At 43.8% G+C, this 25,779-nt stretch overlaps 5 protein-coding genes and 1 long non-coding RNA gene across 12 annotated transcripts in view; 3 read left to right on the top strand and 3 right to left on the bottom strand.

Annotated features, from left to right (window-relative positions):
- The window catches only part of LOC6575239 (disintegrin and metalloproteinase domain-containing protein 12), a 38,748-nt gene extending 32,679 nt beyond the window's left edge, over positions 1-6,069 (top strand). For 3 of the 4 annotated variants that reach the window (XM_032733661.2, XM_002001217.4, XM_032733662.2), the window contains 4 exons: positions 292-625; positions 694-2,053; positions 2,141-2,273; positions 3,733-6,069. In XM_032733661.2, the coding sequence (XP_032589552.1) occupies positions 292-625; positions 694-2,053; positions 2,141-2,273; positions 3,733-5,584 (3,679 nt within the window). In that variant the 3' untranslated portion in view covers positions 5,585-6,069. Of the gene's footprint in view, positions 1-291; positions 626-693; positions 2,054-2,140; positions 2,318-2,383; positions 2,880-3,732 lie in introns of all 4 variants that reach the window. The other variant, XM_044008090.1, reaches the window with a different exon arrangement.
- An 83-nt stretch (positions 6,070-6,152) lies between these two features.
- On the top strand, positions 6,153-8,031 carry LOC6575238 (cell cycle checkpoint protein RAD17). Its single transcript, XM_002001216.4, has 4 exons — positions 6,153-6,271; positions 6,330-6,961; positions 7,020-7,480; positions 7,540-8,031. The coding sequence occupies exons 1-4, from the start codon at positions 6,257-6,259 to the stop codon at positions 7,962-7,964; spliced, it is 1,533 nt and encodes a 510-aa protein (XP_002001252.2). The 5' UTR covers positions 6,153-6,256; the 3' UTR covers positions 7,965-8,031.
- Positions 8,032-8,043: 12 nt separating this feature from the next.
- LOC6575237 (protein HEXIM1) lies at positions 8,044-9,908 on the bottom strand. Its single transcript, XM_002001215.4, has 3 exons — positions 9,735-9,908; positions 8,998-9,537; positions 8,044-8,936 (listed from the first exon to the last, which is right to left on the bottom strand). Exons 1-3 carry the CDS (start codon positions 9,754-9,756, stop codon positions 8,470-8,472), a joined length of 1,029 nt encoding a protein of 342 aa, XP_002001251.1. The 5' UTR covers positions 9,757-9,908; the 3' UTR covers positions 8,044-8,469.
- A 125-nt stretch (positions 9,909-10,033) lies between these two features.
- Positions 10,034-11,717, bottom strand: LOC6575236 (serine protease easter). The gene is made up of 4 exons (XM_002001214.4): positions 11,352-11,717; positions 11,111-11,289; positions 10,881-11,058; positions 10,034-10,805 (listed from the first exon to the last, which is right to left on the bottom strand). The coding sequence occupies exons 1-4, from the start codon at positions 11,419-11,421 to the stop codon at positions 10,102-10,104; spliced, it is 1,131 nt and encodes a 376-aa protein (XP_002001250.2). The 5' UTR covers positions 11,422-11,717; the 3' UTR covers positions 10,034-10,101.
- A 384-nt stretch (positions 11,718-12,101) lies between these two features.
- On the top strand, positions 12,102-23,456 carry LOC6575235 (mucin-5AC). Of its 4 annotated transcripts, none has more exons than XM_002001213.4 (6): positions 12,102-12,348; positions 18,785-19,220; positions 19,331-21,324; positions 21,390-22,546; positions 22,619-22,720; positions 22,822-23,456. In XM_002001213.4, exons 2-6 carry the CDS (start codon positions 18,951-18,953, stop codon positions 23,133-23,135), a joined length of 3,837 nt encoding a protein of 1,278 aa, XP_002001249.3. In that variant the 5' UTR covers positions 12,102-12,348; positions 18,785-18,950; the 3' UTR covers positions 23,136-23,456. The 4 variants fall into 4 exon arrangements, with proteins under 4 accessions (XP_002001249.3, XP_032589557.1, XP_032589555.1 ...); XM_032733666.2 differs by lacking the exon at positions 12,102-12,348 and adding an exon at positions 12,720-12,807; XM_032733664.2 differs by lacking the exon at positions 12,102-12,348 and adding an exon at positions 12,776-12,855.
- Positions 23,457-25,471: 2,015 nt separating this feature from the next.
- Positions 25,472-25,779, bottom strand: LOC26527862. The gene is made up of 2 exons (XR_001449608.3): positions 25,688-25,779; positions 25,472-25,617 (listed from the first exon to the last, which is right to left on the bottom strand). It is a non-coding gene; the product is annotated as an uncharacterized LOC26527862 (long non-coding RNA).

Raw genomic sequence — 25,779 nt, 5'->3', positions numbered from 1 at the left:
ATAAGCAAATATCACGCACACATATCTAAGTAGACGGCGCTTATCCGAGCCCATATTTACTCTGCTGTGTCTTGAGCCATGCAGCGTGAGCGGAGTTGGGGCTGGGTCAGGTTTGGGCAGTGGCCTGCCTCAATGTTTGCCTTATTTGCGTTCAATAAATATGTGTTTTTTATTGGTTTGCCCATGTTGCCTCATGGGCCAGGGCATGCCCAGGCCATCTAAGGCTCACTTCCGTTATTAATTTTTAGCCACGGAAGTATTAAATTACCAGCAATATTTCGGTTTATTTAGGCACGCCGATATGCTGCAGCAGAATGCCACCTGTGGCTACGACAGCCACAAAGGCAGTTATGAAAATTGGCCCGGCGAGAATCTGGAGGAGGATGAGGTGGAACAGCCCACAGTGCCGCAACGCTTGGATGGCGGGGAATTCCAGCGCATGCTGAGACGCAAGAGACGCCAAACGGACGAGAGTCAACTGATACGTGGACCGTACAATGCCAACAAGTACTCCAGCTATGTGGAGCTGGTCATTGTGGTGGACAACAAGGTGTACAAGCATTTCGGGGAGAACGCCAAGCGAGTCCATCAGCATTGCAAGGATCTGGCCAACATTGTGAATGCCGTAAGTAGCCGCCGAATAATGCTAATCTCTTAGTTCTAAAGCCACTAAACCACTTGAACCACCTGCAGCTCTATGTACCGCTGAACATCTTTGTAGCGCTCGTGGGCGTCGTCATTTGGAACGAGTCGAATGAGATTGAATTCTCCAGCGATGGCGATGTGACGCTGCACAACTTCCTCAACTATCGCAGGTCTAAGCTGGTGGTGGATCATCCCAATGACAATGCCCAGCTGCTGACCAAGGAGACGTTCAACGGCAGCGTCGTGGGCAAGGCCCTCAAGGGACCCATCTGCACCTATGAGTTCTCCGGCGGTGTGAGCGTGCAGCATAGCCAGGTGTTGGCTGTGGTGGCCACGACCATGGCCCACGAGATGGGTCACAATTTTGGCATGGAGCACGATTCGAATGACTGCCACTGCCCCGACGAGAAGTGCGTGATGGCCTCGTCCAGTTCGGCCGTGGTGCCGGTGCACTGGAGCAGCTGCAGCATCGATCAGCTGACCATCGCATTCTCGCGCGGCATGAACTACTGCCTGCGCAACAAGCCCACGCGCCTGTTCGATTCGCCGCAGTGCGGCAATGGCTTCGTGGAGCCCGGCGAGCAGTGCGATTGCGGGCTGCCCGCCCACTGCGAGAACAGCTGCTGCAATCCGATCACCTGCATGCTGCACACGAATGCATCGTGCGCCACTGGCGAGTGCTGCGATTTAAACACCTGCCGACCCAAGATGGCGGGCAGCACTTGCCGTCCGGCGGAGAACGAATGCGACTTACCCGAGTTCTGCACCGGCGAGTCGGAGTACTGCCCGACGGATGTGTTCCGCCGTGACACCGAGCCCTGTGACGGCAATCAGGCGTACTGTTTCCTGGGCACATGCCGCTCCCACACCAACCAGTGCCGCATCCTGTGGGGACCCACGGGCGACAACTCGGTGCACTGCTACGAGAAGAATCTGGAGGGCACCCGCCTGGGCAACTGTGGCTACAATCTGCTCAACCAGACGTTCGTCAAGTGCGCACCACAGCACATACACTGTGGCATGCTGCACTGCAACCACCTGAACGAGCGCCTCGAGTTTGGCATGGAGTCGGCAGCGGTGCTGTCGCACTCCTTCATCAGTCACGATCGCAAAATAGTTGCCTGCCGCACGGCCCTTGTGGATCTCGGGCTGCAGACCACCGATCCCGGCCTGACGCCGAACGGCGCCAAGTGTGGCGACCAGAGCATGTGCGTCAATCAGCAGTGCCTGCCCCTGGAGCGTGTGCGCAAGATGGGCATGGGCGCGCGCTGCCCGGAAGACTGCAACGACAACGGCATCTGCAACAGCCGCGGCCACTGCCACTGCGACGTGGGATTCGGCGGCGAGGCGTGCAACAAGGTCGGGCACGGCGGCTCCGTGGACAGCGGCCCAGCCACAGATCCGAGCAGTAAGTATTATCTGCAGGGAGCAGCTCAAGTAGAGGCATATCTCACTCTTCTTCTTCTTCTTCTTCTTCTTCTTCTTCTTTGCTCAGGTGCTCTCAGCCTACAGCGCTTGCTGTACATCCTGTTCTTCGCGGTGCTGCCGATATTGGTCTCCTTCTATTTGTTCTACCGCTTTGCAATCCGGAACAAGCTCTTCGCCAGTGGAAAACTAACCGAGAATATGTATGTATCGTCATCCACGTCCAGTAGCAGCAGCAGCAGCAACAGCAGCAAAAGAAACAGTAGCAGCAGCAGCAGCAAAGGCTGCGCTGCCGTTTCTTACTGCTCCACAGCTAGTTCACCCACAGCCAATTGTACTACGTCTGCACCGCCACCTACACCAATAGAACCAATGCACGTTACCACATCACCACTACCACCATTACCACCAGCACCACCACTACCGCCACTTAACCACACACAAACTACTAACACTGCAACAATTACTAATATACACGCCACACTGCCCCGCCTGAAGTCCAGTCCTGGCATACTCGCTGCAGTGCATCCGCCTGCGATGCCAAAGAGCCAGAGCCACTACGAGGCGCTGCATGCGCCTCATTTGCGGCGCAAGCTTTCCAATGCAGCTGTGGCTAGTGCATCAGTTGCACCGCCCGTGCCACCGCACAAAAACAACACTAACAGCAACAACAACAACAATGGCAACAGCAACAGTAATTCAAATACAATGCGCCGCAAGCTGGACATAACGGCGCCGCGTCTGCATGCCACCACAAATCCCTTGGCGCTCACCGAGGGCGCCCAATATATAAAAAGCGAGCCCGCGAGGTGTGCCAAATACTAACAATAATAACAACAACAACAACTCCAGCAACAATAACAAATACACTGCCCAAAAAACAACAGACAAAAATTTCTATTAGCTTCCTTGCGGCATGTGGCGTGATTTACAATCTTTTCTTTTGCTTTCCCTTCACCCCATTTTCATTTGTGTGTGCTTCAACTAATTTTAATCGGTGTTTGCTTTATTTAATTATTATTATTATTATTATTATTATTATTATTATTATTATTATTATTATTATTTTTATATGTGCCTAATAAATACTTGATTTTAATGCTAATTGTTGGTGTTGGTTATGTTTATGTTTGTCTTGCAATAAAATTGTTAAGTTTTCTTATATAACTAATCATATTTTGAGAATTTTAATTTGCTAGTTTATTTTACATTTTATGTTTAAGATATACAATATAATATATTTAGAAAGTTTGTAATTTATTGATTTTCTAAATATGATTTATTTAGTTTAACATTTTATCATTTACGCAGAACTCTGTTAAGTTGCTGTTAACTGCGTGTTAAAGTCTCTATTAAGATCTGCAGCTTCCAGCGACTTATGTTGTAAATCTCGTTGTGTAAGAGCCGAAGACCGTTTGCTCATAAATGCATGTTAACAACATGCGCATGTTAACTACTCTCTGTTAACTTTATTTAGCCTTGCTTCTTTCGGTGTTGGTTCTTATTATTGCCTGCCTTTCTTTGACCCTGCACTGGTTTCTGTTGGTATGTTATACAATACACAATATACACAGACACTATATTAATATATACCCCAAATTCTATAGAGACCTATTGCCTCTGCTTTAGCTGCTTGCTAATTCCATTGCTTTGTCATTACAGCTTGAAGAGCGGGCACAAGCAGCCGTCGACGCGCGCCAATCAAAATGGAGCTGGGCCGCCCGCGGGCGGGGCCAATGGATTACCGAAATCGACGCCCAGCAGCACGGATGACATGAACTCGGCGCTGCTGAAGTCGCCCAGCGACTCGAGCGATGCAGCCGCAGTCGGGAATGCGACTAGTATGTTTGGCAAATTCAAGGGATTCACATTGCGCCCGCTGAACAGTGCCAGCTCGCCGGCGAGCAACTACAGCGGACCGAATGTGGCCTTTGTGCAGCCGACGGTGCAGCAGGACGGCAATGGGGTACCACAGCGTGCGGCACCGCCTCCACCCGTTGTTAAGCCTCTGGCAGAGCAGAGCGCAACAAAGGCGGCCAGCACATTGCCCAGAGCAGCACCTGCGCTGCCACCGCCGAATCCCGGCTCGACAGCACGCCCCATCATATCGAAACCCAAGCTGGACTCCAGCACGCTGACCATGGTGCCGCTGAAGGGCGGCGATGAGGATCTGTCGCCCGAGCGGTCGGCGCCCGCTCCACCCGTGCCGCTGCACACGGATCCCAAACTGAACATCAAGCGCGACGGCACCATCCGTCGCTTTGCCTCGTTCCTGAAGAAGGAGGAGAAGCCCCCGCTCAAAGAGAAGACCTACATTGATCGCGAGCGGTTGCGCACATTGGAAATATCGGCACCGATGCCGGCGGCAGTGCCGTTGCCGCTGCAGACAGAGTCCTCCAACTCGGACTCGGAGACAACACCACGCGAGGAGGAGACCAAGAACCTAGTGAAGCGCACCCAGTCGATGCGTTCGCCCACCAAGAAGACGCAGGTGCAAACGTTTGGTTCGATGCGTTCGCCTCCCGGTGCAGCCCGGCCCAAGAGTTCTGTGAACACTGCCAACTCCACCGGCACACGGCCCAAGTCCCCGCCACCACGACCCCCGCCGGTGGCCAAGAAAACCAATTCAACCACCTCGTCGGGCTATCAGCTGCCGGTGGCTACCGCCCAGACGACGACGGAGAATAACTACGATGACTGCGAGTTCGTGGAGTCGCCAATGCGCGCCTCCAGCGATGCAATCTACTCGGTGATTGACGAGATTCCGCCGGCAGCGCAAACACTGAAGCGCAGCGATCTGGTAGCTAGCTTGGCCAGCGCAGGAGGAGGCGACGATATGGGTTTGCTGGGTGAGATTGTCAATGAGTTCGAGAAACTCAATGGCGGTGACTCCATCTACTCAGGAAAGGTATCAGCAGCAGCTGCTACCACAGCACTAGATCCGCCAGTGGACGAGCCGGAAGCGCCACGAAGTCCACAGCGTCCGGCACCGCCGCGGCCGGCGGGCAGCAACAGAAACAGCAGCTCGACCAGCGCTGACGAGAAGCCGGCCGTGACACCCACATATCTGCGTGCACCTCCCATCAATGCGCCCGTGGCGCGTGTGGCGCCTACACGCTCCGACATCTCACCATCGCGCGCATTTTCCAGCTTCAGGCCGGCGCCAGCAAATGCAGCCAGCAGCAGCAGCAAAACGAATAGTAACAGCGGCGGCGGTACAAGCAACGCCAGCAGCAGAGCAGCTGCTGTGCAGCCGGCACGTATCAGCGGAGGAGCGCGCCCCAAGTCCTTTACCAAGACAGCTAAACCACTGCCCAATGGCGTGGCAGCCGCGCCTTCGGCCACCATACAGAAGCCTAAGCCGCTCTCGGCGAAGCCTTCGTTCAGCGGCGAATTGCCGAAGCGTCTGGCTGGCGCAACATCTGCGACGACAGCGGCCGCACCAACACCACCCACAGTGAAGGCGTCGACGAATATAGCGTCGCTGACGCAGCGATTCGAGCCGCGAAAGTAGTTAGGGGCGAATTCAAACCTATGACTTTATATGATGTAAGCTAGGCTAGGCACGATAAAATATCATTTTTGGCACTGATTATCGAAACAGTTGTTGATATTCATTCCTTTTAGCTATCCCTCTAGCTAGGTCTAAGACGTTGCTTAATTTACGTGCTTTTTAGTATCTCAATGATGTTATTTTAAGCCTAATTTACGATATCGTATTGATATGTAGTTATATTATTATATATGCCTACTCACTAAATTTAAATGTATGTAATATTGTTTATATAACTTTATATGCTGTTTGCTTTTGTAAATAAAAACCAAAGAAGTCCAATTGTCACAAAAAACGAAAAAAAAAAAAAAAAAATTCGCTGCTAATTCAAAGCAAGTATTCAATGCAAAATGGTCCATGGTACTCTTAACTATAATGTTATAATGTTGTACAGTTGTAAAGCGCACTTGAGATATTTCAAAACGAATAAAGAACTATTCATTGAATTCCAGTCATATTTGCTTGGCGAGGCGATTTCAAAATGAGTTTGAATTGAATCCGTTTCATTTCATGGAACTGGGCAGCACTGGAAAATAATTCGCCGTATTTTTTCGCTGTCCAGTGGTGGCACGTCGATATTCATGAGGAATCTTCAAATATCGAAATGCTGTAATATCGATATGTTGAATTGAAATGAGCGCAAAAAAGGTAAACAATTGGTATTTCGCTTTAAAAACAGAATAAAATATCAGAATATTGTGAACAGAAACCATGGGTGAAGTCGGCATTCAGTCAGCTAACCATGACACCAAAGGCCGGCCCAGCTGCCGTACCCTACAAGCGTACAAGAAGCGGCAGTGCCGCAGCTGCAGCTGCAAAGGCGGCAGATGCACCACAAATTGTAGACTTAACCGTGAATGAGGATAATGATGGAGAGGTCAATGCAGCGACACCAGATGTGAGTGAAAATTGGATGGATTGCTTTGCGCCAAGCACAAGCGAAGATCTGGCTGTACATCCCAAGAAAATTGGCGATGTGCGCAACTGGTTGCAGCATTGTGAGGCGATGCGAAAGAAGTATCCGGCCCAGATTTGTCTGCTGACGGGACCAGCAGGCTGCGGCAAAACGGCCACGCTTCGTGTACTGGCCCAAGAGATGGGTTATGAGCTGCAAGAATGGATCAATCCCACAGACTGTGAAGAGATCAATGCGCTGGGCGATCAACCTAACGAAGGAACTTATATGGGCTCCCAACTGCAGGCCTTCAAGAGCTTTTTACTGCGCGCCTCCCGCTACAAATCGCTGCTATCCACGGGGAACAAGCGATTGCTACTCGTTGAGGACTTTCCAAATTGTTTATTAAAAGATGCTGCAGCCACATTTGAGGATTTGATGGAGTAAGTTTAATGCACTCACTGTGGAGAATCTGATTTATAATAAAAGAGTTATTTTCAGTGAATATGCCAACTATGGCAAATCGCCGCTGGTCTTCATTGTAGCCGACAGCAAGTCCCGTATGCTGAACATCAGTTACAAGCTGTTCACGGATCAACTGAAGGCCAAGCTGCGAATTGAACACATTAGCTTCAATTCCATAGCAGCGACTATTATGCAAAAGTCCATGAAGCGCTTTGCCAGTCTGATGCAGCAGCCCCAGCACAAAAGTCTGTATAAATTGCCCACGCAGACGGTTCTAGACTCGATTGTGGTGTGCGCCCAAGGTGACATTCGGAATGCGCTGATCAATTTGCACTTTGGTTCGCTGAAAGGTGCGCCGGGCATGGAAACCAAACAGCTGAATATTAGCGTTCCAAGCAAGGGGCGCAAACGGAAGGCAACAAATACATTAAAATCCATTGGACGGGATGAGTCTATAACAATGATGCATGCGCTGGGTCGAGTTTTCAATCCCAAATGTAATGAATAACATTTCGCTTCTTATATTGAACATGACTGAATCCTTTCGCTATTGCAGATACTGAAGCTGAAGACAAGTGTCTGCTACACAATCCTGAGGACTTAGCTGAAGCCTTTTCCACAGAGCCAAAAAACTTTGTTAACTTTATACACGCCAACTACTTGCCGCATTTCCAGGACATTGCCAATGTCAATTCCGCGCTCAACGATATTGGACTGGCGGACATGCTGCTTCAAGAGTACAGAGATGAATCGCTCTCCTTGGTGGGTCTCACCATAGCCGTGCGTGGCTGCATGGTGGCCAATGTGGCGCCAGTCTCAGGCTGGATGCCTGTGCGCGGGCCCAAACGTCTTACGATTGAGCCACAGCTGACGCCAGCGGAGCAAAGGCTACTAGGCGTGGCAAGTGGTGCCATCTCTAAGCGCCTCTATGCCAGCGAATACAGCTCATTTGTTAAACTGATAGCCGATAAAACCAACTAGGAAAGCTAATTTATAAAATATAGCAACTATTAGTAAAAATGTTCAAATTTTGTTGGCAAGTAATTTTTTTACAATTAAATAAAATATTACAATTCAACGCTTTTATTCAATTACAATTCGGGGTTATCTTTATAAAATTTCAAAAATTTCCACAATCTCTTATGCTTCACATTTTTAAAGCAATTTTCGCGGTTTTTCGTTTGTTTTTTGTTTTGTTTGGGATTTGAAGCATTTGATTATAGCACAAGCCTGTTAAAACTACATAAAAAGCATTAGCATTTTTGTTTGCGATCAATTTGAAGTAACTTCCATTCAGTTATTTTCTCCAGGGGTTAAGTATATCATATAATTATTCCAAGGTGTCTTTTTAATAAGCTTATGGCTACAACTTAGCTCTTAAAAACTACTTAAACGTTAACGGAGTTTTCCTAAATCATGCAACGTTTCTACCATAAGTATTAGATCATCTATTTACAGTTCGAGAACTCAATTCACATGGAACATTTTAATTGGGCTCTCCGTTGACGGCATCGTTATTCTTGGCATCCTCACTGGAGTTGTCATCCTCCTCCATGTGGCTGGCGTCCAACAGAAGCAACTGCTCCTCCTCGTTGGCATGCCCGTTCTGGTGGGCTTCAATCAACAGTTGAGGCGACCGTGAGTGGCTGCGACTATGCCGATGGGCGCGGGACTCTGCATGGCCGTTGGCTATATTTAGGCCTGCCACGCCCATTTCGTGTCCATCGCTGGTCGAAGATGAGCTGGATGTAGTGCTAGATGTGGAGCTGCTGCTGTCGCTTTCACTGTCTTCGCTGGACGAGTCCATGGGCGTGGGCTCTTGGGGTTGCTGACGCGCCTCCAGTTCACAGACGGCACTCGCCGTTGGAGCGGATGCAGAGGGTGGTGATGCCGCCGCTGCGATTCCAACGAGTAGAGTCGGCGATCGCGGTCGTATCATATGTGATCGCAGCACTAAAATTACACATTTTATTTTGAAATGAAAACAGAAATGTAAATGTAATATCTCACGCACTTTGATTTTCGCGCGTTAAATCACGGATCTTTTCTTCCAGAGCGCGAATTTTGGCACCAAACTCCTTTGATATGTTCTGTGCATTGAGACTCAATTGACGCTGTCGTCCTTGATCTTTAGCGTACCGATCCTCGATTTGCAAGCACTCCTGTATGAGCTCCTGTTTGCTCATCGTTTCTAGTCGCTCGACGCGCGCACGTTCGTAGACGTTTGAGAACTCCTTGGACAGGAACAATTCCTGATCCTCGGTCTGCGAGCCGAAGCAATTATCTTCAAAATCGTCTCTGGGCAACTCAGACATATGCTCCTCCATCAAAAAACGATTCGTGTTGTAGGGCACCAGCAACGAACGCGAGCGAACGAGTTTGGTGCGAGCTCCACTGCTGCAGCTAGCATTTGCGCTGTTCATGGTTGCCACGGCTCCCATATCCATTTTCCAGGGCGGATACTGATTCTTCGTCTTCTTGGGTAGCATTTTGGATTTCTTTCCTCGTCGATGCTTGCGCCTTTGTGTTGCGCCGGGCACGCCTTGGGAACTTTCTTTAAAGACAATGAAACGAAATCATATTTTCTTTTTGAGTAACGGCCGTCAATCGATTACAATTTAGCAACTCTCGCAACGAAAGCGACATCAACAGCAAATGTCTATCGATGTCTACTAATAAGATAGTCGCCATTGTCGCTTACATACGCACGAATGCAAAATTTGTTTGCACAGCTCTGTGACCAATTTTTACCTGGTTTCGCAGCTTCAGCCATTAGAAAATCACGCACAAAACAGTTTATGTTGGATTTTAGCACAGTAATATGTGTTTTCACAAACTAAACACTTGTCAAACTTAATTTAAGACCTTAGCTCCAATCGAGAGCAGCGCGTATGAAAGAGAAATGGCTAAAAACAATGTCTACACCGATAGTTGTATCTGAGCAGAATCGATTTTCCCGACTGCATATCGATGTGTTGTAGCTGTAGTTGTATCGTAAAACTCCTGCAATTTGAATAAATTTCGGACTCACAGATATTTTTTGCACCAAGAAAAGTTTACATATATATTTTACCAAAGTCATAACATAAGTATATAAAGGACTGTATAAATTAATTCGTCAGGCCTTTAGATTACTATGTATCCACTCAATGTAGGAGGCCACACGGGTATAGATATCCGGCCAGCCAGTACTTGGACACGGGACAGGACCGAAAGACAACAAGCCGCCAAGAAGATAAACGTTATTCTTGAACAACATAAGCGGACCGCCAGAGTTGCCATGACACTCATTGGTTTTGGCAGACCCGCACAATTGGGATGCCATAATATGTATATTTTGGGCGGCATATTGCTTCTGACAGGCTTCGATAGATTCAATGATAACCTCACTCTTTCTTAGGCGTGAACTGGAGGTGGCCTTCCAGCCGCCCACTTCCGTAACCAGATCCTCCAGCTCATCGGCGTGCAGCTGCTGGTTAGGCAGGCAAATGGGCTGCACGTAGTTGTTGAGCTGGACGGCATCCTTCAGTCGTATCATTGCAATGTCATACGTTTGACTGAGGCTGTCCTTGTTATAGTCCGGGTGCACAATGATCTCTTCGATGAGCACGTCCTGGTAAGGAGGCGCACATTCCGTTTTGATAGGCGCCCCACTGACTTGGCAATCCGGATTTGTCAACGTATCCCATTCGCCCAACCGTACGGCACGCATTTGCCAGCCTCCGCTGCTTATCGCCTTTCCAGAGGCACAGTGAGCCGCCGTTAGCACATAGCGTTCGCTGATCAAAACGCCGCCACAAGCGTGAAGTTTCTCTTGGCTTGCTGCGTAATTTGGAAAAATATCAATGATAAGAATTAAGCTCATTATTAGTGTAATAATAAATGTCATTTACTTACGTTTCGTATACTCAATCAGCGCCAGCCACGGATACTCATTTATTTTCGTTTCCGTATCATTGGAGCGCTGCCATTTGACCCCGCCGCATTCGCGAGGCAATAGTGGATGTGTCAAGGCGCCTAAGCTATCTCTACTCACTAGCCCTGCGTCAGCCCCACCTTGAATGGGGCAACACACCTTCAACGAAACATAAATAATTTGAATTTGCATAAATCTATCGACTACTTACGTTAATATCCCCATTCTGTTGTCGATTGCACTGATTATCCCTGAGTAGATTCCTATCAGACTGGGAAACAGGCGGTGCAGAAAGTATCCCCATGAAGTACTCACACTCGCGCACAGGAATACATTGGCCCATGACTCGTCCATTGCGGATGAGCGACAAACAGTCTCCTTTCCGTTGGGCTGATATAGGTGTAAATATTAAGCTCACAAAAGACGAGTTTGTTGAAAAATCCCATAATTACCTGCTGCTGCGCTCAGGGTCACCGCCCAGACAACAACAACAGCTGTTAACCTGCCTGAATAAACTCCCATGCCCGTGCAGCTACTAGTTAGAGGCTTTCACAGTCAGTCCAAGCTTTCGGAATTTTTAGAATATTCGTGTATAGGCAGGCCCAGCTGTTGAAACGACGCCAATCAAGTTGGTGTTATGACTGAATGATCGAGTTGTGAGCCAAGCTGCTGTCTCCCACAGAGAGAGCGTGATTCCAGATAACATAAATAAAGTGGCTTCATTTGTGTGTTGAACGGCCGGCAAAGTGACCATAAAGTCTTTAAATCGTTATTACGTTCGATTTGAAACTTTTAAACAATACAGTTGGTCGTACCCGTAAATATCTGAATAATGTGAAATAAAATCGAAATTATTTACAAGTGAGATAAACGTAACCGTCGTCTGTCCGGTAACTGTGAACAGAAACGAAATACTTGTGACTTATGTTGTCTGCTATTCGTCTGTTACAAATTAACAGCAGCTGTTAAATTCAAAACTGTAGTTAATTTGTATTTTTTGTGGCAAATCAATCATCAAAATATCAAATATTGTTTGTTAATATATAAATAAAGTCACTCCGAAACACTCTAAACTCAAAATAATCATATGGGTTTCTAAAAATTTAAATACGATTGAAAGAAAATGTTCCAGACAAGAGTAAATGTTCGCTGTTAATAGCAGTTCAGCAAAATGTTATCCATATGTCATTGTATTTGTGTTAACATATTTTACACGTATGCGCACACACGCTCAAAAAGTTCGCAGGCGCGTGAAGAAATTAAATTTAATAAAATAATCGCATTTAAATCAATGCCCAAGCAATCAAAACACAATAAAGTGTATCAATAAAGATTTCCCTACAGCCTAACGATCGTTTTGAGTTGGCTATCAAAAGATTTCAAGTCGAAAATTGCATTTGAAAGTGTGATCACGGTGGAAAGAAAAAATTTTCTGCGAAAAATTCCCAGGTCTGTTTGCTGGCGTAATTGGCAATGTATCAGGTTGACTTTGTGTGCGTGCGTGCGAGAGTGTTGGTGAATTTGTACGAGCTATGGTGCATCAGTGTTGAGAGCGCTGAATAGCTTGGATTGGTGTGTATGTGTGAGCGCAAATGCAAACAGAAGCAAAGAGCGCGGAACAGCAAACGTCTAGAGTAGTCGAGCTGCAGGATAAAATTCAAAAATTTTGTGTTTCAAGCCAAATTTAACAGCACAATTTATTAAAACTTTATATTTATTTTCAAAAATAAATGACGTAACATTATTGCATACATTACCAAATTGTGATTTTTAATATTTTTGTTAAAATACTCAGTTAACTATTTGGCAACCCTGCTCTTGGGAGGGTACCTAAAACAACAAAACCAAGTATATTGCGCGCGTCGCTGCGGCGCCAGTTTGACGTTTGACTCGTCATCAGACGGTTGGGTAAATTTTTTCTCTCAGTTGCTGCTGCCGCTGTGTGCTTGTTTATATGTATGTATGTGTTGTGTTTTTGTGTGAGTGTGTGTAGGTCTGTGTTTGCACTGCTTGTGACGCATTCTTGTTTTGAGGCAAATCAACTCTAAAAACAAACTTTGGACGGCGTATATAGCAAAGAAAGAACTGAATCGTTGATTATAAAGAAATGCTGAAAATCTGAAGATCATTTTGGTAATAGTGATAATTGAAATAAGCAGAAACAAGTATAATCAACATATGTACAAGGTAATAAGTGCAGCGATGGTGGTGTGTTGACCGCGCTGGTATGGGTGTGTCGCTCTCTGTTTAGCTGCTTGTGTGTGAAGTGAAAGATGTGAAAGAAAAAGAAGGCACAAAAAAGGGCGACGTCGCCTCGGCTGAATATAAAGCAAAACGAATAAAAATGCCGGCATTGTCGAATTTCAAGTGCGCTTTACATACATATGTTTGTATATGATAAAAAGAAAACAAAGGATTGTCGGTCAATATATATGTAATTAAATAAGTGAAAAAAAACATTGCTGTGCTAAATAAATACTGAAAGCATAGCTTGCAAAACGCCTTTCTTTTAAGTGCCCCAAAGTTCATTTACACGAGAATTTCGAATTTGTTTTGTTTTGTTAATTTGTTTATTATCACCCCTACCAATACGGTTGCCAAAGCATCTTATATACGGGTGCGGCTGCGTATGCATTGTGATGTACCAGGCGGTGATGATTACGTTTCGCAATAATCATCATGGCAATCGTGATTAAGTGTATGTGTGTTTGCGAGTTGCCAAAATATCGCGTTTAGACCATGAAATAAAACGTACGCGAGCAAGACAGAGACAGCGTTTTCTGTAACGGCACTCATAGGTGCCGCAAAATACAGTCATGTGTGTGTAGTGTTTGTGTCTGCATGTGTTTATTACATACTTATACCTGTGCAGTTATATTTTGGAATACATGTGCAAGAGTGTTGTGCAGCTGCCCAGGCTATAAAAGCAACAGTACAAAAGAAAGAAAGAAGAAAAAAATAGTGTAAAATAATGAAGCATATGTTGAAAACTGAAGTGGGAAGTAACGGGCACGTCCCACACACTCACAGACCAAGTCTGTGCCTGTTGGCGCTCTTTGCTTTGCTTACATCTGCCGTTTGGCACAGCCTCGCTGCGGTCATCAGCAACAGAAATGCATGCATACATATACATATATGTATGCATATGTATATAAATATGTACATGTAGACATATATAAGTACTCACGTTTATTTTGTGCTTTTTCTTTTACACATTTAGCCTTCAGTTTCCGGTTATGAAGGAAACAAACGGGTTCGGGTTTCCTGCACTTGCAATAACTATATATGTGTATATGTGCGTTCTGTGTGCATTTCATTGTAGTATGTGCGTCAATAACCACAACGTGACTACGCGACGGATGCTGTTTCCATTCCAGCTCGTCCCTAGAGTTGCGCCGTTTCGCTCAGAATAAGTTCAATTGAACGGGTCATTGAAAGAAACAGTCAAACTGATTCTATTCATTGGTGTGTGCATGGACGCAATTTAGTTATTAAATTGCATATAAAGAAAACAGGATTTTGTTATTAGCATTTCCATGTTCATGTAGATATATCTATTGATAATAATCTTTCATGTTTTCATTATCATGTTTTTTTCTTTTTTCATAAACAACCTTATTCTATTCATTAATGTGTGATTCGAATCAGTTCAGTTATTAAATTGCTTATGAATCAGAATAATGTTATTTCGTTTTCATTTTGTAAATATCAGAGATAGCTCATGTTCTGATTATATGAACTTTCATAAAGTTGAACTAGAATTTCCAGCTGTGCTCTTCCACCGCAATCCATACATAATTTACGCAAAGCTGTCACAAAAGAGCGACAGTTCATTGTTCACTCTTCAAGCGTTGCCAACCACAGATATCTATATACATATGTATGTGTACACATACATATGTATAGGAAATTTGTATGTGCTTAAAGCATTTTAATTTGATACTACTAGTTAGGCTATTATACTCTGTACTGGAAACTATTTAGCAAAGAGTTCCACTCACTGTAGCTGCGGAGCGTTAAGCGTAACGATGCGAACGCTTTGCGCTCTCAATTAACCTCTCAACCGGCTTTCTGCCTGCCTGCCTGCCTGCGTGACTGTCTATCCATCCGTCTGTCTATCTGTCTGTTTGACTGCCTGCCTGCCTCTGTAGTTCGTCTAACCAGCAGACCTTTCAGCCTATGCAACCTTTATAATTCAATAGAGAAACATTTTCTATAAGGTTTTTCGTTTTACTGCCTCTACTTTTTCTTGAAGAAGGTCGTATAATTTAAGACAGAAGAGATTTGTGTTTCAAGCAGCGAAAACAATCTTTGTGAAAGCACTTTAACAGCATTCAATATAATCCACACCCACGACCACTCGTCCATCCGGGTTACCTACCTTTCAAGCTTCACTAACAGACCGGACGTCTTGGTGTTTGGTGTATTATTGTTAGATTTATGAGAAACTAGCATATGTATGAGAAACAATACATATGTCTATTGAGATATCACAACTCTGAAAGACGTCAATGCCCTATTTATGAGATGTTTAATATCCGTCTAAGAATCAAGCTCGTAACAGCTTACATTTTTTCAACACGAATTTGACTGTATACGATAATTTACTTCTGTATACCCTAATCTATTCATTCAGAGAGTTTTATTTTGTACAATATTAGCTAAAACAATACATAACATTTAATGGGCTTGGAAGTAAGTGACTATATACATATGTATGTATAGCTACAAATATGTATATTGTTTTAGCTATTATAAATTCGTGAATAGTATAAGCATTAGGCACCCATTTCCAAATCATTTCCACATTTCCAAACTATACAGATGTATGTATCTGCCCAGATACAGATTCCAAATTGTAGACTAGGCAGATAGACTCTACTGAAGTTTGTAGCACTTACAAGTTTTGTACTAGTTGCTTTGACTTCTTTTGTTTAGGTATTACGGGTTAAGAGTTTGGCTTGTTCTTTTGTCATTTTATCATCATTCGAGCGTTTCCAAACGCTCGAAAAGAAAAAGAAGAAAAAACAAGAAAAAACCAGTTAACATTTAACTCCAAAAAAGGCTAAAGCCGTTGGCAAGTCTCGTAAAAGAGGTTGACTGAGATTGGGGCAGGGTGTGAAGCGGCGGAAACCACAACAGAATACGGCAACAACAATAACAACAACAACAACAACAATAACAACATGATCAACAACAACTTCAAACTTCACTGTAGTCATTATTTGCAATTATCGGAATGTTTCTTTGGTTCTTCTCTTTTTATGTGCACGCTAAATCCATTTGTTGTTGTTGTTGCTTTTCTTGTTTTTGTTATTGCCATAGGTTTCTCTTTGCGGCTTAGGATCAAAAACCTTTGCCTAGCTTTTAATGTATATATGTATGCGTGCTGTTATATACATACATATGCCATTTGTATATGTATATATGTATGTATACGAGCGTGTTTGCTTTTGAGCGTATTTTTGTTTGATTTCTGTTTTGAGCATATTCGCTAAGTTTTAACCTTAAATTTTTCAATGCCGTCTTCAGATATATGTATTAGTGTGTGTGTATAGTTTGGTCTTCGTCTACTTCTCAGCATAGTAAATAAATGATAAACAAAACTATCACGTCGGCACACACATACACATGCACTCATCACATCAACTCTTGCATTCGTAAGTGTGGGCGGGCTGTGCAGCTTGATTGCCGTCTCATAATTTCCTTCTTGGAAATGTAAACAAAAAACATATGTATGTATGCATGTCCATATGTACACTGCAATTCAATCCGATGTGAACTGTCAAATGCAAAATACCTACAAACGTTTATTCCCTCTTTGGAAATACGAGTTGGATTGTAAACAAAGCAGCAGAGCAGCAGCCGCGGTAAGCAGACAGGCATGAGTAGCAGGAAGAGGAAGAGAGGGTCTGGGGGCTATTATAATCTTTATAATATTAATCAATGTGAGTGTATACAAAATGTTATTGCATTCAACTTGTGACTAGCCAAACAAGTAAATTATTACAGTTCATTAAATTGCATTCAATTTGCCATATGGTCAGTTACTTGTTGATATTAGCAATTACTCACATACACACATGCATATATACATACATATATACGAGTAAATGCTTATATGTATGTATATTTATTGTATACATACGAATGACGATCTATCAACGTATGCATATTATAATCATAATGCACTTAACAGGTGTCATTTGGTCTTATATCTTAACAGTTTTCACATATCATTTCTAGCTTTACTTTTTCTACACATTTATTTATTTATCAAGTATATTATTCATGTATTTCAAGCTTTTAACACAGTTATAAAGAACGTTGTATATGGTCTATAGGAATGAACTGGTTATATTATATTCGAGAAAAATAGAATCATGACGTACTTTTAGCTCATTTCAAAAGAAACAGTTAAATTAAGCGAGATTAGTCAATAGCATTTTTAGCCAAAAATGATAACTAAATATACATATGACTCAGAGAAGACTTATCAATTATACATACATATGCACATACATATGTATATTCTTTGAATGTTTTTGACTTTCTAGGAATTAGTCGAAATTCTTATTTTCAGCTTATAAACTTTGAATAAATACATACATATATGTAAATATATTAAGATATGGGTCAACAGATATTATCTATACGCTAATTTCGACTTTTCATCTGTGTGATATTTTAGGAACTGATGTTTTATAAGCAACATTTTTATTCGATATATACAACGCAATTGAAAACGTCTCAGCTTTGATTAGAAGTACATATTTAATTTTTATGAACTTGATTTGTTTTGCTTTCTTGTTTTTTTTTTTTTTTTTTTTTTTATTGTAGCTGCGCAGTCAATAATTGTTGTTCGCTTTCATTTCGTTTGATTATATACAAACGAATGCGCATATCTGCATACATGTGTGTGTGCATATCATATGTCTATACTCGCAATTGTTTTTGTTCCCGTTTTCAGTTTTCGTTTGGCATGCAAATTTGTGTACGCGGTTTGTTGCTATTGCTGAATTCGCTTGCGACAATAACAGTTTCTCTCACTGCACTCGTATACGTGCTTAAGTGTGTGCGTGAGCGTATGCGTATATGGTGTGAGAGAGTTCGTTATTATTATTATTATATTTTGATAATTGCAAATTTCGCTTTGTGTTTTTATCAGAACTTTGTTTTTCCTCCGTCTTCTGTCTCTATTTCTCTCGTTGCCGAAGCGACAGCGATCGCAAAGAAGAAAGTGCGCGATTCGCTTGAATTGGTTTACAGCGAATCGCAAGCAAACCGATATTATATATATATTATTATGAGTATTATATTTATTAATTAATGGGTCAATATGCATATATTTGAGTGCAGGGTACTCTCAGTAGTCGTGTATTATTTTTTGATAACTGCAACATTCTCGATTGAGTCACTTTGTTTATTGTTATTGCAGCTTGTTCCACATGTGCGGCTGTGTATATGTGTGTTTATGTTAGCGAGAAAGAGAGAGAGAGAGAGAGAGAGAGTGCAGATGTATGAGAAAACGGAAAAGAAAACATCTCCGATATCATTGCATGTAATCATAATATGATGGCTCGATATCGATATCGATTATTAAATAGCTTCTCTGATATAAAACTTGCAATGCAATCAAGAATTATTTGATGGACATCTGTGACAAGAGTATCTACTAGTGACTGCTCTCGAAAAAGCGAACTTGCAAATTAAGCAATTTTTTTGTTTTTTTGGTGTGAGTGTATACGTGTGTGTTTGTGTTAATGTGTGCGCGCTTGGAAAGAGCACACGTGACAACGCCCCATTGAAAACGCCGCTCTTTGCTTTATCAGCAGTGGTCTTCTCCATTTCAATGACTATACTAACTGTTTGTTATCTATTACAGATCAAATAGCAAAAGCCAGGCGGCAAATATAAATATTCATATATATATACACTCACTCAGTTACTCACTCCACAAGCAACTGCAAAATAACAAGAGGAAGAAGTAGCAGAAGTGGAATCGGAAGAGCAACAATAGCTAATACAACGGCAACGGCTGCGAATTGGACATGTCATGTCAGCAAGCGTCAAGATTCATTACAGCAGCAGCAGCGACAGCAACAGTAGCAACAGCAGCCAAAAGCCCAATACCAGCAACAATAACAACAACAGCAACAGCAAAGCGCACATCGACACCAACAGCAGCTAAAACAACGCCGAATTCAGTGATTGTGGAGCATAACATTGGTGTTGCTGCCGCCAAAACGAACCCGCCTGAGGATCCCTATGTATTCACAGAGACTATTGCAGCGACACCGCCAATTTTATTTAATGCACAGGTAAAACTAAAGCTAAGCCAAGTCATGTCAAGGCGAAGCCAAATTAAACCAAAACAATGCCCTCACTCACTTACACACCCACACGCACACACACCTTTATATTGTTGTAGAAATCGCGAACCCGCTTAAGTGAAGCGCAGCACGGCAGAAATTGCAACAACAGCAGCAACAACAACAACAACAATAGCAAGAGAGTTGCAAACAAAAAAGCGAGCATTGTTGCTGCAACAACAGTGCCCATTGCGCAGTTGAATGGCACTGCAACAGCTACAACAGCAGCGGCAGCGCCAGCGCCAGCAACTGTAGCAACAGCGCGTGCAGCAGCAGCAGCAGTAACAACAAAGGCGCAGGCGTCTTTGGGTGCAGCAGCAGCAGCAGCAACAACAACGAATTTCAATAATGTCACACAATCTCAAAGGCAGCCAACTTCACAGTCGCAGCTGCAATTGCAGTCGCCGTTGCAGTTGCAGTCGCAAGCGTCGCCGAAACGTGCCACCAACGTTTGTGTGGTACGTCCACAGCAGCAACTACAGCAACAGCAGCAACAACAGCAGCAGCAACAACTGAAGCAACAGCAAACTAAATTGATTACAAAGCAGCCAGCACCACATCCGCCACCACCGCCACCGCCGCTATATACGCACACGCCTTCGTTGTGGCAAACGCCGCTCTTATTGGACACCACACAGAAGCAGCAGCACCAACAACAGCAGCAGCAGCAACAACAGTCCAACATTGCTGTTGCCACAGCGCTGGTCAGCCCGCCCACATCGCCCGCCTCGTTACCCTCACCCACGGCTAATGCGCCGCCGACAGCAGCTGTGACCGCCATGGTATCGCCCATCGTGGTGCCTCTATCAGCCGCGTCTGCGGCGATGTCGCCGCCCAAGGGCGGCTCTTTGCCGCCGTCCAAGTTCCATCACACGACTCTGGCGCAGCACTTGCAGAAGGTGGAATGTCTGAAGAAAAAGAAATCCATGCCGCTGGCTTGTCAGAACTCCAACAACAACATTGTTGAGTCGTTGCACAAGGCGTCGACGCCATTCGCCGTCTACAATTTAACGCATCCACCTCCGCTAACGGTTTTCAATACTGCAGCAACAGCAGCATCAGCAGCGGGAGCAGCAATACCTGCATCTGCTGCTGCTGCAGCAAAAAAACATTCCGCCGATGCTAGCGATGACAACGATCTCAATGAGATTCCCGTCAATGTCATCTTTCGGAAACCGCCCGAGCTTTTGGCTGGCGCTGGAGCAGCCGCACAAACAACGCCACGCCCAGCAGCCGCCATGGGCCAGCAGCAATCGGCAATGATGAAGCTGGGCGCTGTGGCGCCATTAACACCGCCAACGCCGCCCACGCCGCCGTCAACGCCACAGTTGAGCAACCTGTGTGCACCGCCAGCCACAGCAGCAGCAGCGGCAATGGCAACAGTTATCACACCCGCCCTCACAACTGGAGTAGCAGCAGCAGCACCTATAGCCAGCATTCAATATGAACAAACGTCTTCCAAAGTGGCCAATTCTTTTGTCAGTCAGGCTGCAGTGCCGAAACGCAAAGCGCAGGCAGCAGCTGCCACTGGCTGCAGAAAGGTCAACAAAACCAATAACAAAAATGCTGCACTGGCCACTTCTGCTCCGCCGCCAGCTCGAGCTCCAGCTCCAGCTCCAGCTCCACCTCCACCTCCACCGCCACTGCCGACTACAACAGTTGAGCAACCAGCAACGGTTGCTTCGGCAGCTCCAGCGTCAGAACCAACATCGATTAGCACCGTGTCGCGGCGTCGGAAAGTGCCGCCGCCAGCGACCAAGCGGAATGCAGTGTTGTTAAACGAGAACGAGCCTTTGGAGTTCGATGTTCCATACTGCTTTCAAACACGTTGGTTCCATGCTGGTCAATATCTGGTCGAGGAGCCACAGTCTGGGTTGAGCAATCGCGAGGAGCGCATTGCTCTACGCAAGGGTGTACTGCGTCGTCAGGCACTGCAGTTGCTTTCAACGCGCTCGCTCCAGGAGCTGCCAATGCGTGCGGCACGTCAGCGACTGCAATGTGTTCAGAATCTACTTCTTAAGTACGGAGACCATGCGAGCCAGGAGCAGGGCATGTAAGTACACTCAAAATAATATTGTCCAAATGAAAGTAAACTAAAATAACTATTTATCTTTGCAGTGGCGTTGGCAATCGTTGCCTGGTGGCTGCGTGCAAGCAACCCACGCTCAGCATGGCTGCCCACTGCGAGCGGCACATTGTCAACAATACGACGCAGCAACTGTTCCAGCCGTGCGTCGCTTGGCGTATGGATGGGGTGGCCTGTCAGGCGCCCGTCTTCGATGTGCTGCACACACTGGCATTGTGCCCGGCTCACAGTCATCTGCGACACGGCATTGAGGTGCAGTCCAAGGTGCAGAAAACGCAGCAACGGGCTAAGGTGGTGCAACAGCTGCCCAAGCCGGCACCCACGCCTGCTGTGCCGGGTCCTGTGCCAGCGGTGACTGCGAATGCACCAGTTGCTAATAAACGCAAGCGCAAAACGAATCCAAATGCCAATCCGGTTGGCCGTCCGCAGAAGCGTGCCAAAAAGCCAGACGTAGTCGCTAACACCACCTTACCTGCATTGCCGCCAGTGTCCGCGGTGCTGCAGCGTAAGAGCAGCACCACCTCGCTGGAGTCCATTGCGAGCAATTCGCAGTCGTCGGCCATGTCGCACTCGGCCCTGCCGCCCTACACACCTGCAGCGCCTGTGATGACGATGCCGCAGCTGTCCATTATACCTCCAGCGTTGGCCCCGCTCAGCGATTGCCAGCAGCAACAGCAGCATCAGCAGCAATATCCGCAGATGCTGCTGCCTAAGAGCGAGACAGAGCAGCAGACGCAGCAGACGCAGCAGCTAGATGCTAATTTGCTGGCCAATGCTAATTTCAAGGCCGATGAGATTAGCCAGATTGTGGCACAGCTGGCGGCTGCCAGTAGCGAGTTGCATCATAATAACAACAACAACAACAACTTGCACTTCAACAACAACAACATCAACATGAACAGCAACAACAGCAATAGCGTAAACTATTGCAGCAACAACAACAGCAACAGCGGCAGCAGCAGCATTAGCTGCGGCTTTCCCTCATTCAATGCAGCTTTTGGCAATGCCATGAGCGGCCAGGGCCAGCAGGTGGCATCGCATCATGCAAACACTGCGTTGGCCAGCACAGAAAATCTGCTGAGCCAGCATATGTTTGGCATCTGCGAGAACAGTTCGGCCTATGCCAGCTCCGAAGATACGGGCCTGGGAGGTCTGAGTGAGTCGGAGCTGATAGGCGCTAATGATGCTGGTAAGTGGAAAACATATTCGCATTATATTCGAAATCGGCCAATTGCTAACTATTCCCATCCAACTCTTCCAGATGATATAGCATTGAATGGCGCCCATCTGCTGGAGGAGCACGATTTGGTAAATGTATTTGATACGCTGCCGGAGGATGCGTTCAACGAGTTGTTTCAATCTGGTGTGTATTTCATAATAACAAAGTTAACTCTGCTTTTCATTGTACTAATTAATGTGTGCACCTCTCCGCCAATGCGCCACCTGTGCTGTGCTCTGCTGCAGTGCAACAAGCCGAGTGCGAGGCCATGGATCGTGCGCTCGAGATTGCCGATAAGAACCTCAAGTGTCTCCAGCAGACAATCGGCAATACTGCGCACGACAGCGCCTTCCTTAACGATTTCCTCGACGTGGACGATGATCTGCTTGTGAACGCTGTAATGAACTCGCCGAACGCATCCGACATTGATGCATCCACGCTCTTTGTCGATAGCAGCGGCGGCGGAAACAGTAGCAGCAACGGTGCTGCCGGATCCAGCTCCAACAGCTGCACGCCGGCGGCCTCCGTCGCGGATATACGCGGCCTGGTACAGACTTAAGTTGGCCTAAGCCGCATTTGTGTATACGCTTCTAACGAGTCTGCGTAGCTCGTCGTTTTTTTCCAAAAGTTCTTTCGACAGAAATCTTTTAGATCTTAAATGAAAACTGATAAGAAACCACATTGAAAGAAAATCGAACTAAATTTCTCAACGAATGTTGATAACACTTTTTATGTTTTCTATATTTGCCAAAATTTTCTTGTTTGGCCATCGGAGAAGCTTTGCAATTTCACTCTACTCCAATTTCTTGTCTAGAATACATTTCTATATATGTTTGTATGTATAGTATGCTATACATATATTATATAACTGAAGCAGCATATACATAATTAATTCGTGTTATTGCAAAAAAATTCTAATGAAAAAATAAAAAAAAAAAAACAAACAAAAACTATAAAAGCAAAAAAAAATTTAAAAATACAAATAATTACAAGAAAGTAAAATGTAAATTCGCGTGAAACCTTAGCGTTAAAGTTAATGATTTAATTTGATCAGTTAGTACAACAAAACATTTAAGAATTAACAAATTGTGAGGGAAATGTAGAAAGCAGGTAAACACATACACACACAGAAACACGCCCACAGAGTAAAAGAGGGAAAATAATGAAACGAACGTAGGAAATCTTAGCAAAAAAGTTGAATTTGAAAGCGTGAAAGAAATGCTAAAAATCGCATAGAAGACTTAAGTTCTAAATAGGCATAGAATTTTAGTTTTTGTTTTTATAGGCGCATTTACATCAAAATATAATGAGAAATGTAACAACAACAGCAGCAGAAGCAAAAAGAATTTAAGTTTTTTAAACACATACACATACACATATACACAAACACACACACATATATATAAATGTACAAGGGATTACATAGTTTGAAACCGCGAATCGTATTACTAAATATACATACATATACATAAATATATGTATAAATATATATAAATAATACACAGACCTATGTAAGCTTTAATTTAAATGAAACCAACTGACAAAATCAAAATGCAACTTGACTTTTAAGTTCGCAGAAAAAAAAAAAAAAAAAACAACAAACAAGCAAAACAACAAAAATACAAATGCAAAAATGATTTTGTTCGTAGTTGATTTAATGGATTAAGTAATTCAATTTTCATATATTTGAAGATATTTTTTACTTTTGATCTTTGGTCTACGTACTACATACATATGTAAATTAACGATTACATATTAAATAGAGTTATATACATACTTTATATACTGAAATGTAAAATTATTTAGCTTAAGTAATATACAAAACACACACATACACATGATGTATCCACAAATACATACAAGAAAACTGTTACGCTTTAAATATAAATCATTTAACGCCCCAATCTACACGCCCACCTCGCACATACGCACACACACACACCTACACCTACACATACCCATACACATACATTGACATCGACTTACACCCATCCATTGTAATATTTCATTTGTCATCTTTGCAAGTATTAAATGAGAGAAACCGTTTAATAAAAACAAAATATGAATACATCAAATTATATAAATTAAATATATGCATGAAGCATTCGATTTACATCATGCCTCGGCATCGCACATTGAGGATCTTCGTTATGGACGTGTACAAGAGAAGGGAACCACTCGTACTTTAAACTTAGTAGACAAAACTGTAATATATATACATACTTATATATACATACATATATAACTATATACAATTATCTTAAACACATGTATATTAATCCTCTCTCTTTCTCTCTCTCTCTCTTCCTATCTATCTCTGTCTCTTCATATGTACTGTTTTGATTTGATTGATCTTTGGCATTAATTTAGTTTAACTTAATTAAGTTCACTTTAGTTGACAACTAGCTTACATATACATATAAAGATAAATATATACATATATAAACAAACTTATTTTTTGCTGTGCAAGTAGCGCGAACAAAATTCTTTTCGAAGCTAAAAAACATGTATTCATTTCAATATTAATTGAATTATTATTATTTACTTTTTGTACTCAAACGAGTCGTTTATACATACATATATACAAATATATGTCTTTATACAGAATATGTGAAGATGTATTTGTTAAGAGAAGATAGAAGCGGCCCATCCAACAAAAAACTCCTCCACGTAGCAACTCGGCCAAAAGCAAAGATTGGTTCACAAAGTTGTGGAATTTTTTATTTTTATTTTCGGTTCGGAGTTCAAATCATTTTTTGTAGTTTACATGCATTTTTGTGATCTAATTTGTGTAATTATTATAAACGAAAAAATATTAAACAAAAAAAGAAACACATATATTATAAGCAAAAGAAAATATAAAAAAAAAAAATAGAAGAGAAATAAAAATATTGATTTTATGGCAACTGCAACAAAATGTTTTTAATGTAAATTTGTCGGAATTTGGTTAATGAAATTATTTTCCATTGAATTACCATAATTTAGATAACTACCATATCATCGAATATGATGCTTCGGTATGGGAACCCATTGTAGCTCGACTAAAAATAAGAATTCTCAATCAGACCTTTTACTCGTGATGAATTGAACTTCTAATTTAGCTTCACTTACAATATTTCATGTGGATATAAATTTTTCTTGACAATTGAACATTGCTTTAGTTTTCATATGGGTGGCCTCGTTACTGGGGGGTTTCGTAGCAA

Source organism: Drosophila mojavensis, unplaced genomic scaffold (assembly GCF_018153725.1).
Source record: "Drosophila mojavensis isolate 15081-1352.22 unplaced genomic scaffold, ASM1815372v1 contig_231, whole genome shotgun sequence".
NCBI classification, from domain to species: Eukaryota; Metazoa; Arthropoda; class Insecta; order Diptera; family Drosophilidae; genus Drosophila; species Drosophila mojavensis.
The sequence above is the reverse complement of the archived record's forward strand: the minus strand, read 5'-3'. Positions and strand labels throughout refer to the sequence as shown.